Below are 18,101 nucleotides of genomic sequence, written 5' to 3'. Positions count from 1 at the left end.
CCTAAAGAAACTTTGTTCAGTTGGTCACAGTGTTGTTTGGGTAGCGTCCCTAACTGCCTTTGGGTGTGCAAACTTCAGGCTAGCAGGCTACCATGTTAGAACAGTGGTTATTGAGTGTGTCTTATCTTTTACAATTTAATTTTAATATTTTTCTTTTTAAAACTTTTTTATGGAAGTGTTATATACTGTAAAGTGCACAAATATCAAGTGAGATTTTACATCCGTATACACCTGTGCAACCACCACCAAACCGAGGTACATTCAGCATCCCAGCGGTTCCTTCATACTCACTCCCCAGTAATAGCCCTCAAGGGTATGCTAATTCCCATAGATTATTTTGCCGGTTAGGAAGGTAATTTAAAAGGAATGATACAGCCTGACCAGGTGGTGGTGCAGTGGATAAAGCGTCGGACTGGGATGCGGAAGGACCCAGGTTGGAGACCCCGAGGTCGCCAGCTTGAGCGCGGGCTTATCTGGCTTGAGCAAAAAGCTCACCAGCTTGGACCTAAGGTCGCTGGCTCCAGCAAGGGGTTACTCGGTCTGCTGAAGGCCCGCGGTCAGGCACATATGAGAAAGCAATCAATGAACAACTAAGAAGTCGCAACGCGCAATGAAAAACTAATGATTGATGCTTCTCATCTCTCTCTGTTCCTGTCTGTCTATCCCTGTCTATCTCTGCCTCTGTTAAAAAAAAAAAAAAAAAAAAAAAAAAGAATGATCCAGTAAGTGTTTTATTTTGAAAAGGTGGTCATCTAGCCTGACACTGCATGAACGAGGAGGCTAGAACTTTTGCACGTACCTGCATCCCCATGAGTCAAGCTGTGCAGGGTAGACATCATGACTCACGCCATTTATAGCTTGCAGCAAGTTATTTAACCTTGCTGACCCTTGGTTTACTCATCTATAAAGTGGATGGAATAATCATTCTTACTTTGGAAAGAGCTTGTTTGGATGGTTCCTAGCATATGTGAAGTGCCTCCTGCGGTTCCTGGCACATAGCGGGTGCTTGCTAAATATGTTGGATGAATATAACTTTAAATATTTTTTTGGCTTTGGTATGCATTCATTAAACATATATTGAAAGAGTTTTTTAGCTACATTCCTGCTTGTAGTATGGATTTCTCCTGCCCACTGTGAATTATCTTATACCTGTAGGTTATAAGGTGTGTGTAGTCCACAACCTCTGCAAAAATTCTTGCGTTTTCTGGAATTAAACACTGTGACTTGGATTTTACCAGCCAGAAATACTGGGGGTTGACCGGGGAGGATCACGTTTGGGAAAATGGGCCAGAAGTGTCAATCTTTTTCAGTATGAACACTTCACTTTAATAAAAGAAACATTTGTGGAACAAGTGCAAAGCTCGGTTCTTGTCTTTCATGTTTTATTCGCTCACTCATTCGCTCACAGATCAGACGCAATACTTGCAGCACCTCACTTTCATAGCATTAGCTCAGGTCGAGAGGCGGTTCCTTTAAGGCCCTGGAAAGGGTCTCAGAGACGAGACCACGCCCCCATCACGTGCTCCAGAGGGGCGGGCCAGAGTCTCGGCTTCCGTCACGTCCGGTTCTCTGTCAGTAGCGAGCGAGGTAGCGAGCGAGCGCTGGGCTGATCCGGAGCAGGAGCGGAGCGTGAGTACGCGGGACTCCGCCCCCCATCCCTCGAAGCCCCTACCCCTCTGACCCTCTGACGCCTCTCCCCCAGGCCCGCGAGTCGCCCACGGGCCTCCGCTGTTCTTGTCGGTGGCCGCTGCGGGAAATGGCGGCGCTGCTTGACCTACCCCTTCCCCGCCTCGGCCTCCACGGACCCCCTCCTCCGTCTCCGACCCCCTCCGCCGTCTTCGACCCCGCGCCCCCTGCGCTGCAGTCCCCTCTGGGCCAGAAACAGGCCCCCAGGAACGGCCCCGGGCTGTGGGCGCGGCGGCCCGGGGTTCGGGGCGCGGCCAGGCGCGAGGAGCCGCGGGGAGGGGTCGAGGCGCCCCCGGGACAATGCAGTGGCGGCTCGGGCCGGGCGGGGGCGCGTGCGGGGCCTGCTCCTTCCCCGGGGCCGCCAGCCCCGCTTGCGGGGTGGGGGGCGCTCTAGGGCTGGGAGCGAGCGGGCCCCGCCGGAGGGGCGCGCGGGCAGGGGGCTGAGCGCCGAGGGCGGCTCGCGTGCCGGGGCAGCGAGTGCTTCGAGAGAAGAAAATGGCGCTGGGTGCCAGTCCCTCCTCTTCCCTCACGGTCTCCTCCGCACCTCGCAGCCTCCCGCGCCCCCTCCGGCCCACCTGTCTTCCCCCGCGGCCCGGGGTTTCCCGCGGGCTCCTGGCGCCGCGCGACCCCTTCCCGGGTCTTGGTGTCCGTCAACCTCGTGTTGTACCGGATTCATGTGTCCTTTACTCCTCGTTTATTCTCACCTCGTCTTTTCTAAATCTCCACGTCATCAAAGAGCAAAATTATTTCGGGTTTTATTTTAGCTGTGTTTTCTATGTATTGTACACGGTTTTGGTATTATTTGCCTGAATTACGATCCTGCCCCCCCTTTTGGGGGGGGGCACAGCAAAGAGTCATTAAATATAAATATGTATTTTGTCGAGAATTCTAAGAGGCTGGCTTTAGTTAGCATTACCTTGTTTCCTCGTTAATGGACTTATTTGGGTTAAAAAAGAGGGTGGTCTTTGCAAAGATTCTATCCCCCGGGGCAGCTTGTAACAGATGGTATAGTTATGCTAGACCCTTTCAAAGTGAAAAGTAGGTTACGTTTGATTTAATTGCCTTAAAAAATGTTTCTTGGCATTCTTAGCAGCTAGCATATAAAATTGAATTGATTCAGAGATCAGGTTGTAAAATGGAGCAGTAACAGGAATAATGTATAGAACGTAGTTATGCCCTTTGCTGCTCTCTTCTGAATTTTCTCATCAGGAAATTGCTAGTTAAAATCAGTGTGGCTAGTTTGGGCATGGTTGAGCTTTTCCAGTTCAGTGGCTAGGATTAAAATGACTTCTTTTACCTTGACCTCCTATTGGGGAATACATTCAATGCCAATGCTAATAAAAATTTAGTCTGCAGTGCTAGATAATGATGTCTTTTTCAAGGAGAAAATTAGGTCTTTTATCCTCTTTATTCACATATTTACAAACTGTGTGTTGTGTATACTGGGCCCTTTAGGGCGTACAAAAGTCAGTCTTTTCAGAGAAGGAGATGGAGAGAGCTGAAGATACTTTTGGGGTGGGGGAGGAAGAGAGAGGAACGGAATGGGACAGACAAGAAGGAAGAGAGATGAGAAGCATCAACTCTTAGTCGTGGTACATTAGTTATTTATTGATTGCTTTCTCATTTGTGCCTTGACCCTTGGGAGCTCCAGCTGAACCAGTGACCCTTGCTCAAGCTGGCAACCTTGGGCTTCAGGCCAGGGACCCATGGGGTCAAGTCGATAATCCTGCGCTCAAGCCAGTGACTGGGTTTTCCATCTTGGGTCTTCGTGTCCCAGGCCAACGCTCTACCACCTGGTATTAGAAGTACCTTTAAAATAGGTACAGCATACCTTGGAATTACTTGAAATTTGGGATTTAGGTTTAAATAAAAAATAGCTCTGTAAAAATAGATGCCACAGCTCTCTCTCTGCTTTGCTGGGGTGAGGCGCTCAGTAACCATCTAGGTGTAAGGAAGCACTGGGCTGTGTGCTCTGTGTGGGGGATGTGGGAAACTAGGGCCGTGGTAGGAATTTGAGGAAAGGTTTTGCTTCTCCCATAGCAGACTTTTCAAATTTTAGTGTATTTCATAGTAGAAAATCAGTGTAAAATGTAATGAATTGTGTGTAACTTTGTGAATTCTGAATTAGTAGTTGTTATTTGATGGCATGGTCAAAAAGCTAAAGAAAATGAAGAACATATAAAAAATTTGAAAAATAGTATTGTAATGGCAAATAAATGATATGTCAACATCTGTATAGTGCAGCTGTTCAGCATGTTGTGTGAGTGTTGTGGTCATTTCCTGCAGTGAATAATTTTTTGTTAGTGAGCCATGTAAAGCAGTACTGAGAAGAATTAGTCACATTTCTCCCTGGCTTTAATAGTGATTGCTGTCAGCTGCATCTTTTCTTTTCTTTTCTTTTTTTTTAATTTTTATACAGAGACAGAGAGTCAGAGAAAGGGATAGATAGGGACAGACAGGAACGGAGAGAGATGAGAAGCATCAATCATTAGTTTTTCATTGCGACACCTTAGGTGTTCATTGATTGCTTTCTCATATGTGCCTTGACCGCGGGCCTTCAGCAGACCGAGTAACCCTTTGCTCGAGCCAGCGACCTTGGGTTCAAGCTGGTGGGCTTTGCTCAAGCCAGATGAGCCCATGCTCAAGCTGGTGACCTCGGGGTCTCGAACCTGGGTCATCTGTATCCTAGTCTGACGCTCTATCCATTGCGCCACCACCTGGTCAGGCTGCATCTTTCTATATGCCCTACTCATAAACATCTAACCCTGCTAAAACGAAGTAGAAAAGGACACATTAGCTTTGAGAAAGGGGTGTAGGAGTGTGATGTGTATGATGATTTCTCTTTGCTGCGTTCTGAACACTTTACTTGGAAGAGCATAGGTTAGAAAGTATAACTTCTAGTGTGCTCAGTATAACAACTCCAGTACCACAAAATGGTAGAATGAAACATGGAACTTATATTTTTTGATTGGGGGAGAATTAAATGGAAGGAAATAGAGCAATTTGTAAATTATTTACATAATATGTTTGTTTTTCAGAATGCCTAAATCAAAGGAACTTGTTTCTTCAAGCTCTTCTGGCAGCGATTCTGACAGTGAAGTTGACAAAAAGGTGACTATTACTGTGCCAGGTCATTTCTGTGATACTTAATTCAGCAGTATTGCCCATATCCAGTTTTGAAGGACAGCAAGGCATGTCAGAATCTTAAAAGAGCCTGAATGAGTGTTTGTGAAAGTGCGGACGGCTGGCTCCTGGACCACTTCACTTCACTAAAATGCCTTGGGTGCTGGGACATGTATACTCCTAGCCCCTAAATCAGACTCCAACGGGCCTTCAGACTTGAACTTCTGTTGAGGAACCCTAAAGCTGCAGAACTTCTGCCATACACCCTAGTTCTAGGAATAGCACTAGAATTAGGCCAAAGCCACTATTTGCCATTGTTTATAAATCTACCTAATTTGTAGCTATTGTGTGAAGTAGTTGATCCAAATTAAATGAACTCCTTGAATGCTGATGTCAATAATTTTGACAGTCTTCTCTGCCATTGGTGTTTATCCAGCCCACAAGTATTACTTAAAATATAGGCTGGGTACATTTTAAATTAGAATGCTATTTACTCTGGTCCCCTCCTTTTTGTTAAGTCAGCACTCAGCAAAGCTGTCATGGAATTATCCATTTAGACAGAATGGGCCTTTTCTGCATTAGAGGACAACTGCACTGTAAGAGGAGCATTATTCCCCTTGACGGAGCACTTTGCACTTTAGTCAAACCTGTCCTTTATCTCTTAGAAATTTACATGGTTGTGTGTCTGAGCTTAGCAGTATTAGTTAAAAGAGCTTAAGGAAGAATCTTGGAGAAGATGGACCTTTATAGGGAAGTACTGAATATATTATCATCTGGAAGGTTGAAACAAAGCTTCAGAGAACATACATATACTGTAGTAGGAAATCTCTCTTTATATATATATATATATATATATATATATATATATATATATTAAATTTTTTTATTATTTTTTTTTTGTATTTTCTGAAATACAAAATGGGGAGGCAGTCAGACAGACTCCCACATGCAACCAACTGGGATCCACCCGGCATGCCCACCAGGGGGCGATTCTCCGCCCATCTGGGGAGTTCTCTGTTGCAACCAGAGCCATTCTAGCGCCTGAGGCAGAGGCCATCGAGCCATCCCCAGCGCCTGGGCCAACTTTGCTCCAATGGAGCCTTGGCTGCAGGAGGGGAAGAGAGAGACAGAGGGGAAGGAGAGGGGGAGGGGTGGAGAAACAGATGGGCGCCTCTCCTGTGTGCCCTGGCTGGAAATCGAACCCGGGACTCCCACACGCCAGGCCGACGCTCAACCGGCCAGGGCTCTTAATTTTTTTTATCTGTACCCAGTATATAGCATTTGAATATGTTCATTTAACAAATTTTTACTTAGTTTTTATATGACCAGCATGTACCAGTCCACAGATAATATTTAGACAGGCTCTGATTTAAAGAATAATTGCTTTTGCTTATTGAGCTGAGTTTAATGTTTGCTGTTTGTCCCAAATAGTGCAGTTAATTTTGTAAAGACTTACATTAAACACATTCTTTTTCTAAATTTTATTTTTATCTAGCTTCATTTAATTTAGGAAAGTGTTAAAATACAGGGGTAGGCAAAAGTAAGGTTTGTACAGTTGCAATACAAATACAGTGATATAATAATGGAACAATAAACGTTTGCCCACCCTTGTACTGTACTAGCTTATGTTTTCCACCAAGGAACATATTGCCCTCTACTGTTTGGGTTGGGAATTCCATTGGTTTTCATGGGCTGTTAGCTCATTTTGATTATGAGGCTATATAAAAAGCTTTTGCAATTATGCTGCTTTTAAAACATTGTTTTGATTTTGAATGCTAGCTTAACACATTACTGTCTGTCTGCAGTGATTATTTTGTGATGGGGAAGGTTTTGAGTTGTTGACTTGTAGTGTCCATACAAAACAGGTTTCTTAACTTTGCCTACTCAAACTCCCTAAGCCATTTTAAGTCTCTCTTGGAATGGGCAGAGCATAAACAAATAATCATATCCTAGAAATGGGGTAAGTTCCTTATATTCTTTTCCTTACCTCCTTTCCTCCTCTCCCCTCTCCCTTCTCCCCCCTCCCCTTTCCTTCCTTCCTCCCTCCCCCCTCTGCCTCCCCCTCCCTTTTCTTCCTTCCTCCCTCCCCCCTTCCTCTCCCCTTCCCTTTCCCCCTCCCTCCTCCCCCTCCCCCTCCCTCCCTCTTCCTCTTCCTCTTCCTCTTCCTCTTCCTCTTCCTCTTCCTCTTCCTCTTTCTCTTTCTCTTTCTCTTTCTCTTTCTCTTATTGATTTTACAGACAGGAGAGAGAGGGTTGGAGTGAGAAGTACCAACTCATAGTTGCTTCACTTTAGTTCATTGATTGCCATGTGTGCCTTGACCCTGCAAGCCTAGGTTTGGAACCTGCTGGTTGTATTCTTTCTAATTAGCCTATTTTGTTTGTAGCTTTAGTAGGCTTGTGGTTTCTAAAAGTTTATTCAAAAGCAACAAGCCTGTCAACTTGGTTGTTCCTCCCAAAGAAACCTTATGTGAGATCCTGGTCTACACAATAGTTTTCTGTGGTTAATACCGCAGAAAACACTGGTACATACCAGTGCTAGGTTAGTTTCAAAGTTTCATTGTCATTTGAAACTTATGTTTATATTTATGGTTTTTTACTTCATAAATGTCTTTTGATCCTTAAAAAATGTAATAGAATCTTTTGAATTTGTTGATGTAAAATATGTCTAAATCTGTAGAAAATTTTTATTTATGTTTATTTGAACCAAGGTGATGACACAGGGAAGCAAGATCTCAAATGCTCTGGAGAAGGATAGTTTTGTAGTTTCTCTTGTATATTTGGAATTATGAAGGGAATTTAAGGAAGATTACATGAAGGCTGGGAAAAGCAAGGCAGGGATTGGATTACAGGATAGTTAACAAAACCATATGCTCTCTTGAGGGTGATTAAGCTTCCCTGATGTTTGAAAAAGAGGCATTTCAAAGTTGTGTGAACCAAAATGCATATACAAAAAATGGACAGAATTTAGTGCAAAGATAAGACTTTACTAAAAAGTTATATATTTGGGGGTGTGACTGCCTCCCATAACCGGCTCAGGTAGGAATTTATGATCAGATCGCCCTGTGAGGTTACTTTTGGTCACTGAACTTGTACATATCCCCCTTTTATAAACCTGACATGTTTTATTCTTAAGTGTGCAAATTTTAACCATATTCATATTTTTCCTTCAAGTTAAAGAGGAAAAAGCAAGTTGCTTCAGAAAAACCTGTAAAGAAGCAGAAGACTGGTGAAACTTCAAGAGCCCTGTCATCTTCTAAGCAGAGCAGCAGCAGCAGAGATGATAACATGTTTCAGGTAGAGTTGGTTCTTTTCTTTGATCCAGAGGATTTATTCTCTGACTTGATCTGAAGACTGACAGAGGTGCCTTTATATAACAGTGTATAATCTTTGATGTATATTATAGTCTTCCTGATTAAGAATATTCATTGAAATATAAGAACAAGTTAGTAGAAATGAAAGTAATTTATCTGATGCTGGATTTTTAAAATGAGTTTAATTTCAGCCAAATTTACAACAGGAGTAAGATCTCAGTTGCTCCTTATATGATGCTAGAGTATTGTTAAGATCTAGAAGTTTGTACTTTTGCTATATTTAAAACTTTGTGAATTTAAAAGATGTAAAAATCCAAAAGAGATTTGAGAACTGCACATTAGAAAGTAGTTTTCAGGAGGTAGATTTGCTATTGGGCTATGAAGTATAGATGGGATCTTACTTGAGAGGAAATAGCAATATTATCTGCCTAGTTTTGGTTTGCTAAGAACGGAAAACATGAGTGGGTTTACTAAAATAGACCCTCTGTTTATATATAGTGGAGAATAAGGTTGAATAGTAAGGTAAAGTGAGGGAAGTTTATTAGAAGTTTCTCTCTCTTTTTTTTTTTGTGAAAAAGAGAAAGGAAGGTAGAGAGATGAGAAGCATCAACTTGTAGTTGCAGCACTTGTGTTCATTGATTGTTTCTCATATGTGCCTTCAAGACGAGCCATGACCCCTTGCTCAAGCCAGTGACCTTGGGCTAAAGCCAGTGAGCTTTGGGCTCAGGCCAGCCCAGATTTGATGAGCTGTAATAAATGTGCACATTCTTGTAAAGAGGCCATTTCCATCTCCCAGAAAGTTCCCGGAAGCAGTGGGGTGACTGTGAAGGGAGGCTAAGGGTTATTTTTTGGACTCATACATCCTTATTGTTTGTTTCTGGCTTCTTTTGCTCGGCATAACATTTTTGAGTTTCAGTATTCTTTTTTTTGCTGAATTGTGTTGACTAATTATTCTACATTTTGTTTATCCATTCAGTTTGAATTTGAGTTGTTACTTGACTTGGGTGGGCTATTAGGAATAAAACTGTTGTGAATTTTTTTTTTTAATTTATTCATTTTAGAGAGGAGAGGGAGAGACAGAGAGAGAGAGAGAGAGAGACAGTGAGAGAGAAGGGGGGAGGAGCTGGAAGCATCAACTCCCTTATGTGCCTTGACCAGGCAAGCCCAGGGTTTCGAACTGGCGACCTCAGCATTTCCAGGTCGACGCTTTATCCACTGCGCCACCACAGGTCAGGCCATTTTTTTTTTTTTTTAATGAGAGAGAGGGACAGACAAATAGGAAGCCGGGAGAGAGATGAGAAAAATAAACTCATAGTTGCGCCACCTTAGTTGTTCATTGATGGCTTTCTCATATGTACCTTGATTAGGGGGCTCCAGTTCAGCCAGTGACCCCCTGCTCAAGCCAGAGACCTTGAGCGCAAGCCAGTGACCTTGGGTTTCAAGCCAGCGACCTCTGGGCTCGAGCTAGTGACCGTGGGTCATGTCTATGATCCCATGTTCAAGCCAGCAACCTCAGGGTTTCGAAACTGGGTTCTGTGCATCCCAGTCTGACGCTCTATCCACTGTGCCACCACCTGGTCAGGGTAAAAGGCTTTGATTTTGATTGTCATATTTTAGGAATTTTCCCCTTTTTTCGGTTAATGTTTTTTTCCCTATAATGACATATTTCTCTACACCAGGGCCACAAAAATTTTTGCCAGTGTTATTTTCTTAGAATCTTTGAAGTTTTAACTTTCACGTTTAGGTCTGTGATCTGTGTAGAAATAGTTTCTCTGTGTATGGTGTGAGATAGGGGTTGGCAGTCATTTTTCTCCCCTGCATACAGATAGCCAGTTGTTCCAATACCATTTGTCGAAAGGACTATTCACCTTTTTATTGTATCACCTTGGATCTTTATGGAGAAAAATCAGTGAATATAAAAAAAGGGATCTGTTTATGAACTCTATGTATGATTTATATGTTTGTCTTTAGTACTACATTGTCATAATTACTATTCTTTTACAGTGAGTTTTGAAATCAGTATAACTCCCTTAACATTGTTCTTCATCTTTAAAATCCTTTTTGCATTTTGGAATCAGCTTATCAATTTTACCAAGTAACCTACTGATTGGTATTGGGTAAAGCTGAAGATTGATTTGGGGAGAAATTCTAAGCAACTTGACAATAATGAGTCTTGTAGTTAAGAATACTCCATTTATTCAGATCTTTTTGACGTCCTCTGTTTTGTGATTTTCTCTGTAGAGCCCTTACATATCTCTTGATAAGTTTATTAAATATTTTGTTTTTTTTTTATTGTACTGTAAATGTATTGTTTTAACTTCATTTTCCAGTTTACTGCTAGAAAAATATATATAATATTACATGACAATGTAAATCTATATAGTTATATACAATGTTATATTATACATTGTTATATACAATGTTATATACAATAAAATACTTTATTTACAATGTCAAACTTTCCATGTTGATGATATGTCGAGTTTTACATCATCCTTTTCATTCCTTTTCTTGCTTTATTGATATTATTTTCAGTACAATATTGAAAAGAAGTGGTGAGATGTCTTTGCCTTTGTTCCTGATCTTAGGGGCAGTCTTTCTAAGTTCCTCCTTCTTCGAATGCCACTGTTGCTTAGACTCCTAGGGAATGTACATACTGCTCTGGTTTTGCCTCCCTGGTATGGGAGAATGAAAGTCAGGGGATAAACGTGGTGCATTTTCCTGTGGAGCCCATCTTTATGTGGGCATTTGCATTAAAGCTTTTTATGTTAAGGTGAACACTGTTAAATTGAGCAACAGTATACAAAGTGTACAGTAAGTTTTAGGTTATAAAGTGACTCAGATTTTGGTGGAGTAGCAGTTAGTTTGTGTCTCTAGATTTTCCCTTACTTTGAACCCACAGTTGGTGTTCTTTGAAATATTGTTACAGAATTTTAGATTGTTAGTTTAATGACCTATACCTTTTCTCTACTTTGAATAGTCTTATTTAGTATACATCAAATACTAGTTATTTGAAAGTGATTAGGGACTTCAAATTATAAATTCACACAACTTTGAATATGTGGATGGTCAGTCGTATTTAGAAAGAAAATGCCTCTTATTATGTTAACCTGCAGCAAACAAAAATATTTATAATGCACTTCATTGAAATTGTGGATGAGGGCACTTCCTAGAAGTTTCTAGAGAGCAAGGGTAGAAATTAGTGAGCTAACCATTTCTTGTGTGTTTACTGTGTTGTAATAGTCTCTTTACATAAAAAAATTGTGTTACTTCTAATATAAAACTGGTAAAATATCATTAATACACTTACAATATGCTTGACTCTTTTTTAAAAATAGGTTTGCTTTTAGTCTTGATTTATAAACTTTTTCTAGTGAGATTTTAAAGTTTTAACCCTGTTTTCAGGTTTCAGATTTATCAGGAGTATGAGTCTTGTAGATAAGCAGTAGTGGTATTATTTTACTGCTTTTTTGTTCTTGTTGTCCTTGGTGTAAGAACTTATACAGGCTTCATCAGAACACTCTATTTTTCTTCTTTTTCCAAATGAGAGGAGGAGAGATAGAGAGACAAGACTCCTGCATGTGTCCTGACTGGGATCCACCTTGCAACCCCCATCTGGGGCTCATGTTTGCAACCCAGCTAATTTTAGTGCCTGAGGCAAGGCTCCACAAGACCATCCTCAGTACCCAGGGCTGATGTGCTTGAATCAAACAATCCACGGCTGTGGGAGGGGAAGAGGAAGAGAGAGAGAAAGGGGAGAGGGGAGGGGTGGAGAAGCAGATGGTCACTTCTCTTGTGTACCCTGACCGGGAATTGAACCCAGGACATCCACATGCTAGGTGACGCCAGAGCCAGAAATCTCTTACTATTTTTTCAAGTCCTTTTTGGTGTAGCTCAATCTGTTTGGCAAATATCAGATTTCTTTTTAATAGAGACATTTCCTTTGGTTGCAGTTTAGATATTGAGAGTAGTAGTTATTTCTGTAATTAAAAGTAGAGAGAGTATGCAGTAAGTTGTGGATGTACATATGGACTCTAGAAATGAATACCTTTTTATGTTTTGTTTCTTTTGCAGATTGGGAAAATGAGGTATGTCAGTGTTCGGGACTTCAAAGGAAAAGTCCTAATTGATATTAGAGAATATTGGATGGACCCAGAAGGTGAAATGAAACCAGGAAGAAAAGGTGAGATTTAATTTCCTGAATTTGGTCCAAATATTGGAATGAAATTAAAAAGTATTTTAGGGACCTGCCTTGTTTGAAATTGAAATACTGTTGTCAGTGTACTAGGATGACCTTCATTCAGTTGGTTCACTATCTTCTGTAGTGTTTTTGGGTATGGCACTTTAGCTTATTTTAATGAGATGTCTTAAATATAACTTAAAATAACAGTACCCCTAATAACACTTCAGCTGGCTTTTAATTTACTTGAACACAACTTAAATTTTTTTATATATTAATTCTGAATTAGAGGAGGCACTATGGGAGGTTGTAAAATCAGGAATGGAAAATTCTGGTGCACAGTGTCTCTTGGATATTCTTCAGGGCGGTATCCTTTAAGTGGGTTTTTGTCTTTTGTGCTTCGTCCAGCTTCATGGAAGCATACTTTATTAATTCTGCAAATAGCCAGAGACCATTTGTGTACCAAAGTAAGTTTGTATATCTGGGTAGTTAGCTGCTTTGGGTTGATGCTTAGCTAATGAAAAACTGCCTCTTTATTTTCTTCTGTTCTGCCTGTATGCCATTTTGAAAGGTACCATGTGTTTGCTTGATGTAGTTTTTATGTTTATTAAACTTAATCTCTGTGTTTTCTTAGTCTTTTACATTTTCCTGTTCAGTTCACTTCTGGATTGGTCATTCCAGTTCCAGTATGGCTAGTGTCAGATTTCTTGTTCTTGAATACATATACTAAAACAATTTGATTAAAGTCCTTTCTAGGTGTTGTCCCCATAAATTCTCCTCCTTCCTCTCAGGTTCATGGCCTCCCAGCAGTTTTCTGAGAAATACATGAATTTTTCAATTCCAGTGTATTTCTCTATTTGTATGGATCAGGTATTAGAATATTTAGGAAGTTTAAAGTACAAAATTTTTTCTGTTCATACCTTTATATCTTAAATAAGACAGACATGTCATTAGCTAACATTTTATGTATTTACTTGTGCTGAATGATAGGCTAAGCTTTTAATTCACATTAGCTAATTGAATCATTTACAGCAACCGTTTGAGGTATAAGTACTATTTAATGGTGAGGAAACTGAGGCTCAGAGGTAATGTCATTGTTTTAAGGTCACATAGTTATAGTGAGGCTGGGATTTGAACCCTGATAATGACTTCAGAATGTATATTCTAAGTTCTGTAGGAATCTCATCTTAGGGATTTCACAGAGTGAAGTGAATGCATCTGGAAGAACTCAGCACAAAGTCATTCACTTTGAATTCCTGTGGAAATTTTGAGCAGATGTTGGGACAACTGAATGTAGAATGAGGTGTCATATACCAAATTTGGACCTGGTCACTTTTGCTAGCTTGCAAGCATTTGTGAGATATATCTTCAAATCATCATTTTTTCTGACTGCAGGATGCAGTATTAAAATTGATCTCAGATAATTGTGATGAATCTAATTAAATTGGCATTTTGTTCTCAGTATAATTCCATTATGCCATTCAAAAATGGCAATTTTGATAAAACTGTTTTAGTTGAAAGTATAAAAATCCTCAAGAAACCTTAAGTAAAATGTCAACTTCTGATTTTTAAAACTTTGTTTTAGGTATTTCTTTAAATCCTGAGCAGTGGAGCCAGCTGAAGGAACAGATTTCTGACATCGATGATGCAGTAAGAAAACTGTAAAATCAGAGCCATACACACTTGTACTGTTCTAGTTGTTTTAACCTGTCTTTTTACATTGGCTTTTGTTTTCTAAACGTTGTTTTCCAACCTGTTGTATATTTGGATTGCAGAACAATTTGTAAGAATACTTTTTTTTTAATGTGCATTATTAAAAACATTCTGAGTGAAAATAATTGTCAACTTTATTAAGGAAGATTGCTGTGTGCGCCACCTAGTGTAAAATAAAATCAAGTAATACAATCTTAACTGTTGTGGCCTTCTTTGATCAGAACTTCTACTTTGTAAGGCCAAAAATTAACAGTTTATAGACCTTTTAATTTCAACTCGGCTTTTACATTCAAAAGGATCTATATTGTATTGAATTTATAAACTTCTGATTTGTGAAATCCATAGTTGATCTGTTTTATTCTTAACAAAAGTCCAGGCTTTGATTTTCTACCCCAGTGATACATCACTTTCCTCTTTTTATCATTTTCCTTTAATAACTTGTTATATTCAGTTTTCTTGTCACTTTTTGCTTTTTCTTGAATATATTATGCTAATCTGGGATGTCAGTGAAACTGTCTAAATGTTAGTTATCTCAATAAGGTACTTATTAAAATATATGAAAACCACAGTCACTCATCCTGCTGTATTAAACATTAGGAGATATAGTTTGATAAACAACATGGCTTGTATGAAAACTGAGCCAAGTAAGTGTATGTCATTACCTGTAGAGTTCTGTGTAGTAGTTATCTTATTGCTTAGTCTGCAGAATATAATGGCTTAGATGTCTGATTTACTTTCACTTATTAAACATGTTCACCATAGGATGATGTCTATAAAATCAGATATTACTAAATTAGACTAGGACTTAATAAAAATTGTGAAAGCTTACTGGCCTAACATTTTATTTTATAACATTGAGTATGGATTATATATAGCCAGAGATATCACTGAGCTTTACTGTTATAATAGAGGATGTGGTCAATTTTTAGGGGGAAGAGCATATACTTGTGTTTTTTGGCTTTTGCTCAGTAGACTTGGTTCTTTTGCAGTTGATCTACTGGACTTAAATGTTAGTAAGTTTTAGCAGACACGCAGATGTGATTTTCATCGAACCAAGAAGACGAAGCAGACACAGATGGAGGCACAGATTTCAGGGGCTTGACAGCAATAAATAGGGCATGGTGTGCCTTAGGGGAAGAAGTCAGGGAGCTACCGCTGAAGGCAAAGGGGGCAGTGAAGACGAAGGGATTCTCTTCAATCTAAGTGATGTTTTGATCACACATTGATAGGGCACAATTCTAGATAGACTAGTAAGAAGAAAAGTTTAAAGCTATGTAAAGAAATTTTTAAAAATTCTTGTTGACAAATTAGTTTTGGTACTAAAATAAAATAAAAAGTTGTTACTGCCATATCAGAGAGTTGTACTATTATTATACCAAGTTTGATTGCTAACTATGTTTAGAACATTTTTATAAAATTATCAAGGACTTGCTTTCAAAACAGTCTGCCAGGTCACACATAGAATTACCAATTTATCTGGCATCTGTTCTAAGTATTTTTATACATTTTTAGATTTACTTATTTTAATTTTTTTTTTTAGTGTTTTTAGCAGTAACTCTTAATTGGTGCGTAATTGAGGAAATTAGAATTTTTTTCTGGTATTTTAGCCTTCATCAGATAATAGGTACCAAAATGTTCAGATAATAGTTTTAGACAAATTGTACTTGATTGATAACTTTCCCCTTTTTTGGAAGTATGTATGTCCTGTTAATTGGGTAGATTTGTAAAGTATTATATATACAGAAAGGTAGTTAGAACAGAGAACTTTGATTTTGGTGTAGATGGAGAGGTTAATGGTTGAATTTACTAGGTTTATATGAATTTAAGGGGTGTATGCATTTTGAAACAATCTGCTAATAGATGGTGCTGAAATCTTTCATTACCTAGGAATTTCCTAGCTCTTTAACTTATATCATTAAATTTTCATATAAGGAATGGTTCTCTGGCAGAATGTGGTAAGTTGGCTGCTAAATTTATTTAAATGTTACTGGATATGCAGTATATAGACATTATTAATCTTTTATTGTGTGTAGGAAAGGATGAGAACTGGATTAAAATAAAGAGCTAAATTAACTTGTACTGAAAAATAAAGGGTACTTTTTTTTGTGCTTGAACTATATCTTGGTAAGATTTCTTCAGGAAGAAAGCTTGGCATTTGGGGACAGCCATTTCTAACCTTGCAATGCCAAAATGTAGTTAATTAATACCAGCCCATAAATGTACTCAGCAGCGGGCTTTTCTAATGGAGTCTTACTCTTTGTCTTCTAAAGTACAAACAGCATTTGACCAATTTCCCATGCTTTTGTCATATTGTTAAAAGACCAACCACTGAAAGAGAAAAACTGTATATAATTTGATGCTTCTCTTTTGTTTTGCTTCATAAATGCTTAAGAACTTCTTTTGAAGACTGTTCCTACCTCATTAGCTAGCCAAGATCCTGTGAAGCTCAACCTATATTCCACGTAATGTTTTTGGAAAAAAGACTTAAGAAAAAGTATGTACATCTTGACCATGGCTATTGAGGTGAAAAGAGAAAGAATTGAGAATTAAGTGTTTTTGGCTTTGGTATGCAAGAAAATACTATACAAGTTTGAAATATTAAAAGTTCTGGCTAATATTTAGGTATCTCTCCTGATATTCTTTTACTTACTTTTTCTTGAAATTAATCCATTGAAACAGTCAAAGTTGTTTTTTTTTTAAAGTAGTGTTTTTTCCCAGGTAAATTCTAAGGATAAACATTTACATAGTCACAAATATGTAATTCTGTAATTGTGGAATACCTGTATGCTTTGTTGGTACATCTTCCATGGAGATGTCATTGAATATAATACTCCATCTGTGAATATTTTAAATGTTGAAATAAAAAATAAGAAATGCACCTTATGTGTCATCCTAGTTTTACAAATCTGAAGATGAATGGCTGTTATCTGTTGAATGGGTTATAGCCAACAAACACAGTGTCTTTCTGTGTGAGTACTTTTGGAATGTGAATTAGCCTTAGCATGTTAAATCTTCTGAGGCCCTCTGGGACTGGACGACCTACCTGATCCAAATGGGGAAATGCAAATACTAAGGTATACACAGCCTCCTTTTTTCCCTGTGAATGTTTTACAGGTTGATTATTACTTGGTATACTTAACTTTATAACAGATTTTGTATATTTCAAACAGTTTCAGTTATCAAGTGTCTATTTTCATCCTTCTTGATTGGTGCTTTTGCTTATATATTGAGATCTCTTACTGTTTAAATTTCTGTTTAGGGAAACTTACACAGGGATAGAAAGATCCATTGGACACTACTTCTGGCTTACGCTGCTCCACCTAATCCATAGGAAACATTGACTTAAAAATCCAGTCAAGAAAAAGAAGATGTTACTTAGAATCACTGACTTTACAATTTTGTAGTATAGCTTAAAGGTGGAATGGGGCTAGAAAAGGGGTTTGAAAAGCACGAAACATTTATAAATTTATATGGTATTACTGTAAAACAGTTCATTTAAGACTTAATGTCCATTTGAGTAAAAGATACTGTTACCCAGGAATCCCCCTCACCCCATCCCACCTTATAAAATTTATTACAGAGTTCAGACCTTTCCAGACAAGCTTTTACAGCCATTTTAGGCCTAGATTAACAGTGACCCACTGTTTTCTGATGAAAGTGAAACATTTCTTTCTCTTCTAATTTTACTCTTAGGCTTTTGAGAGTTTTAAATTGTTTATCTTTCTGCTGGATAACTTTGGGTTGGGCATTATTTAGGTCACTTCCATTCACTTAACTGCCAGAAAAAGAAATCACATCCTGAATTTCAACAGGATACCATAAACGTAACATTTTGTGGTAAGAAAAACACTGCGTACAAAGTGCTTTCCTACCACCCAAGTCAGAATTTAACTAAAATTGTGTATGTAGGAGCTCATGTGTGTTGGAAAAGGATGTGAAGTTCCACTGGCCCACTTCCAAGTTAAGCCCAAATCTTCGGAGAGCTCCCACTCTGGCTTTGTTTTCCAATAAGCACCTGCTTTAAGAAGGGTACAGACAACTCCCACATATCCCTTTATCCAGAGACCCCAAATTTTGCCAGATGTTCCA

General features: G+C 39.1%; 1 protein-coding gene across 1 annotated transcript; it reads left to right on the top strand.

Annotated features, from left to right (window-relative positions):
* The first annotated feature begins 1,532 nt into the window (after nucleotides 1-1,532).
* SUB1 (SUB1 regulator of transcription) lies at nucleotides 1,533-16,890 on the top strand. Its single transcript, XM_066373765.1, has 5 exons — nucleotides 1,533-1,629; nucleotides 4,725-4,797; nucleotides 7,980-8,102; nucleotides 12,194-12,302; nucleotides 13,885-16,890. The coding sequence occupies exons 2-5, from the start codon at nucleotides 4,726-4,728 to the stop codon at nucleotides 13,962-13,964; spliced, it is 384 nt and encodes a 127-aa protein (XP_066229862.1). The 5' UTR covers nucleotides 1,533-1,629; nucleotide 4,725; the 3' UTR covers nucleotides 13,965-16,890.
* Nucleotides 16,891-18,101: the final 1,211 nt, after the last annotated feature.

This window comes from Saccopteryx leptura, chromosome 1 (assembly GCF_036850995.1).
Source record: "Saccopteryx leptura isolate mSacLep1 chromosome 1, mSacLep1_pri_phased_curated, whole genome shotgun sequence".
In the NCBI taxonomy this organism is placed as follows: Eukaryota; Metazoa; Chordata; class Mammalia; order Chiroptera; family Emballonuridae; genus Saccopteryx; species Saccopteryx leptura.
Note: the sequence above shows the minus strand (reverse complement) of the source record. Positions and strands in the feature narration are given on the sequence as shown.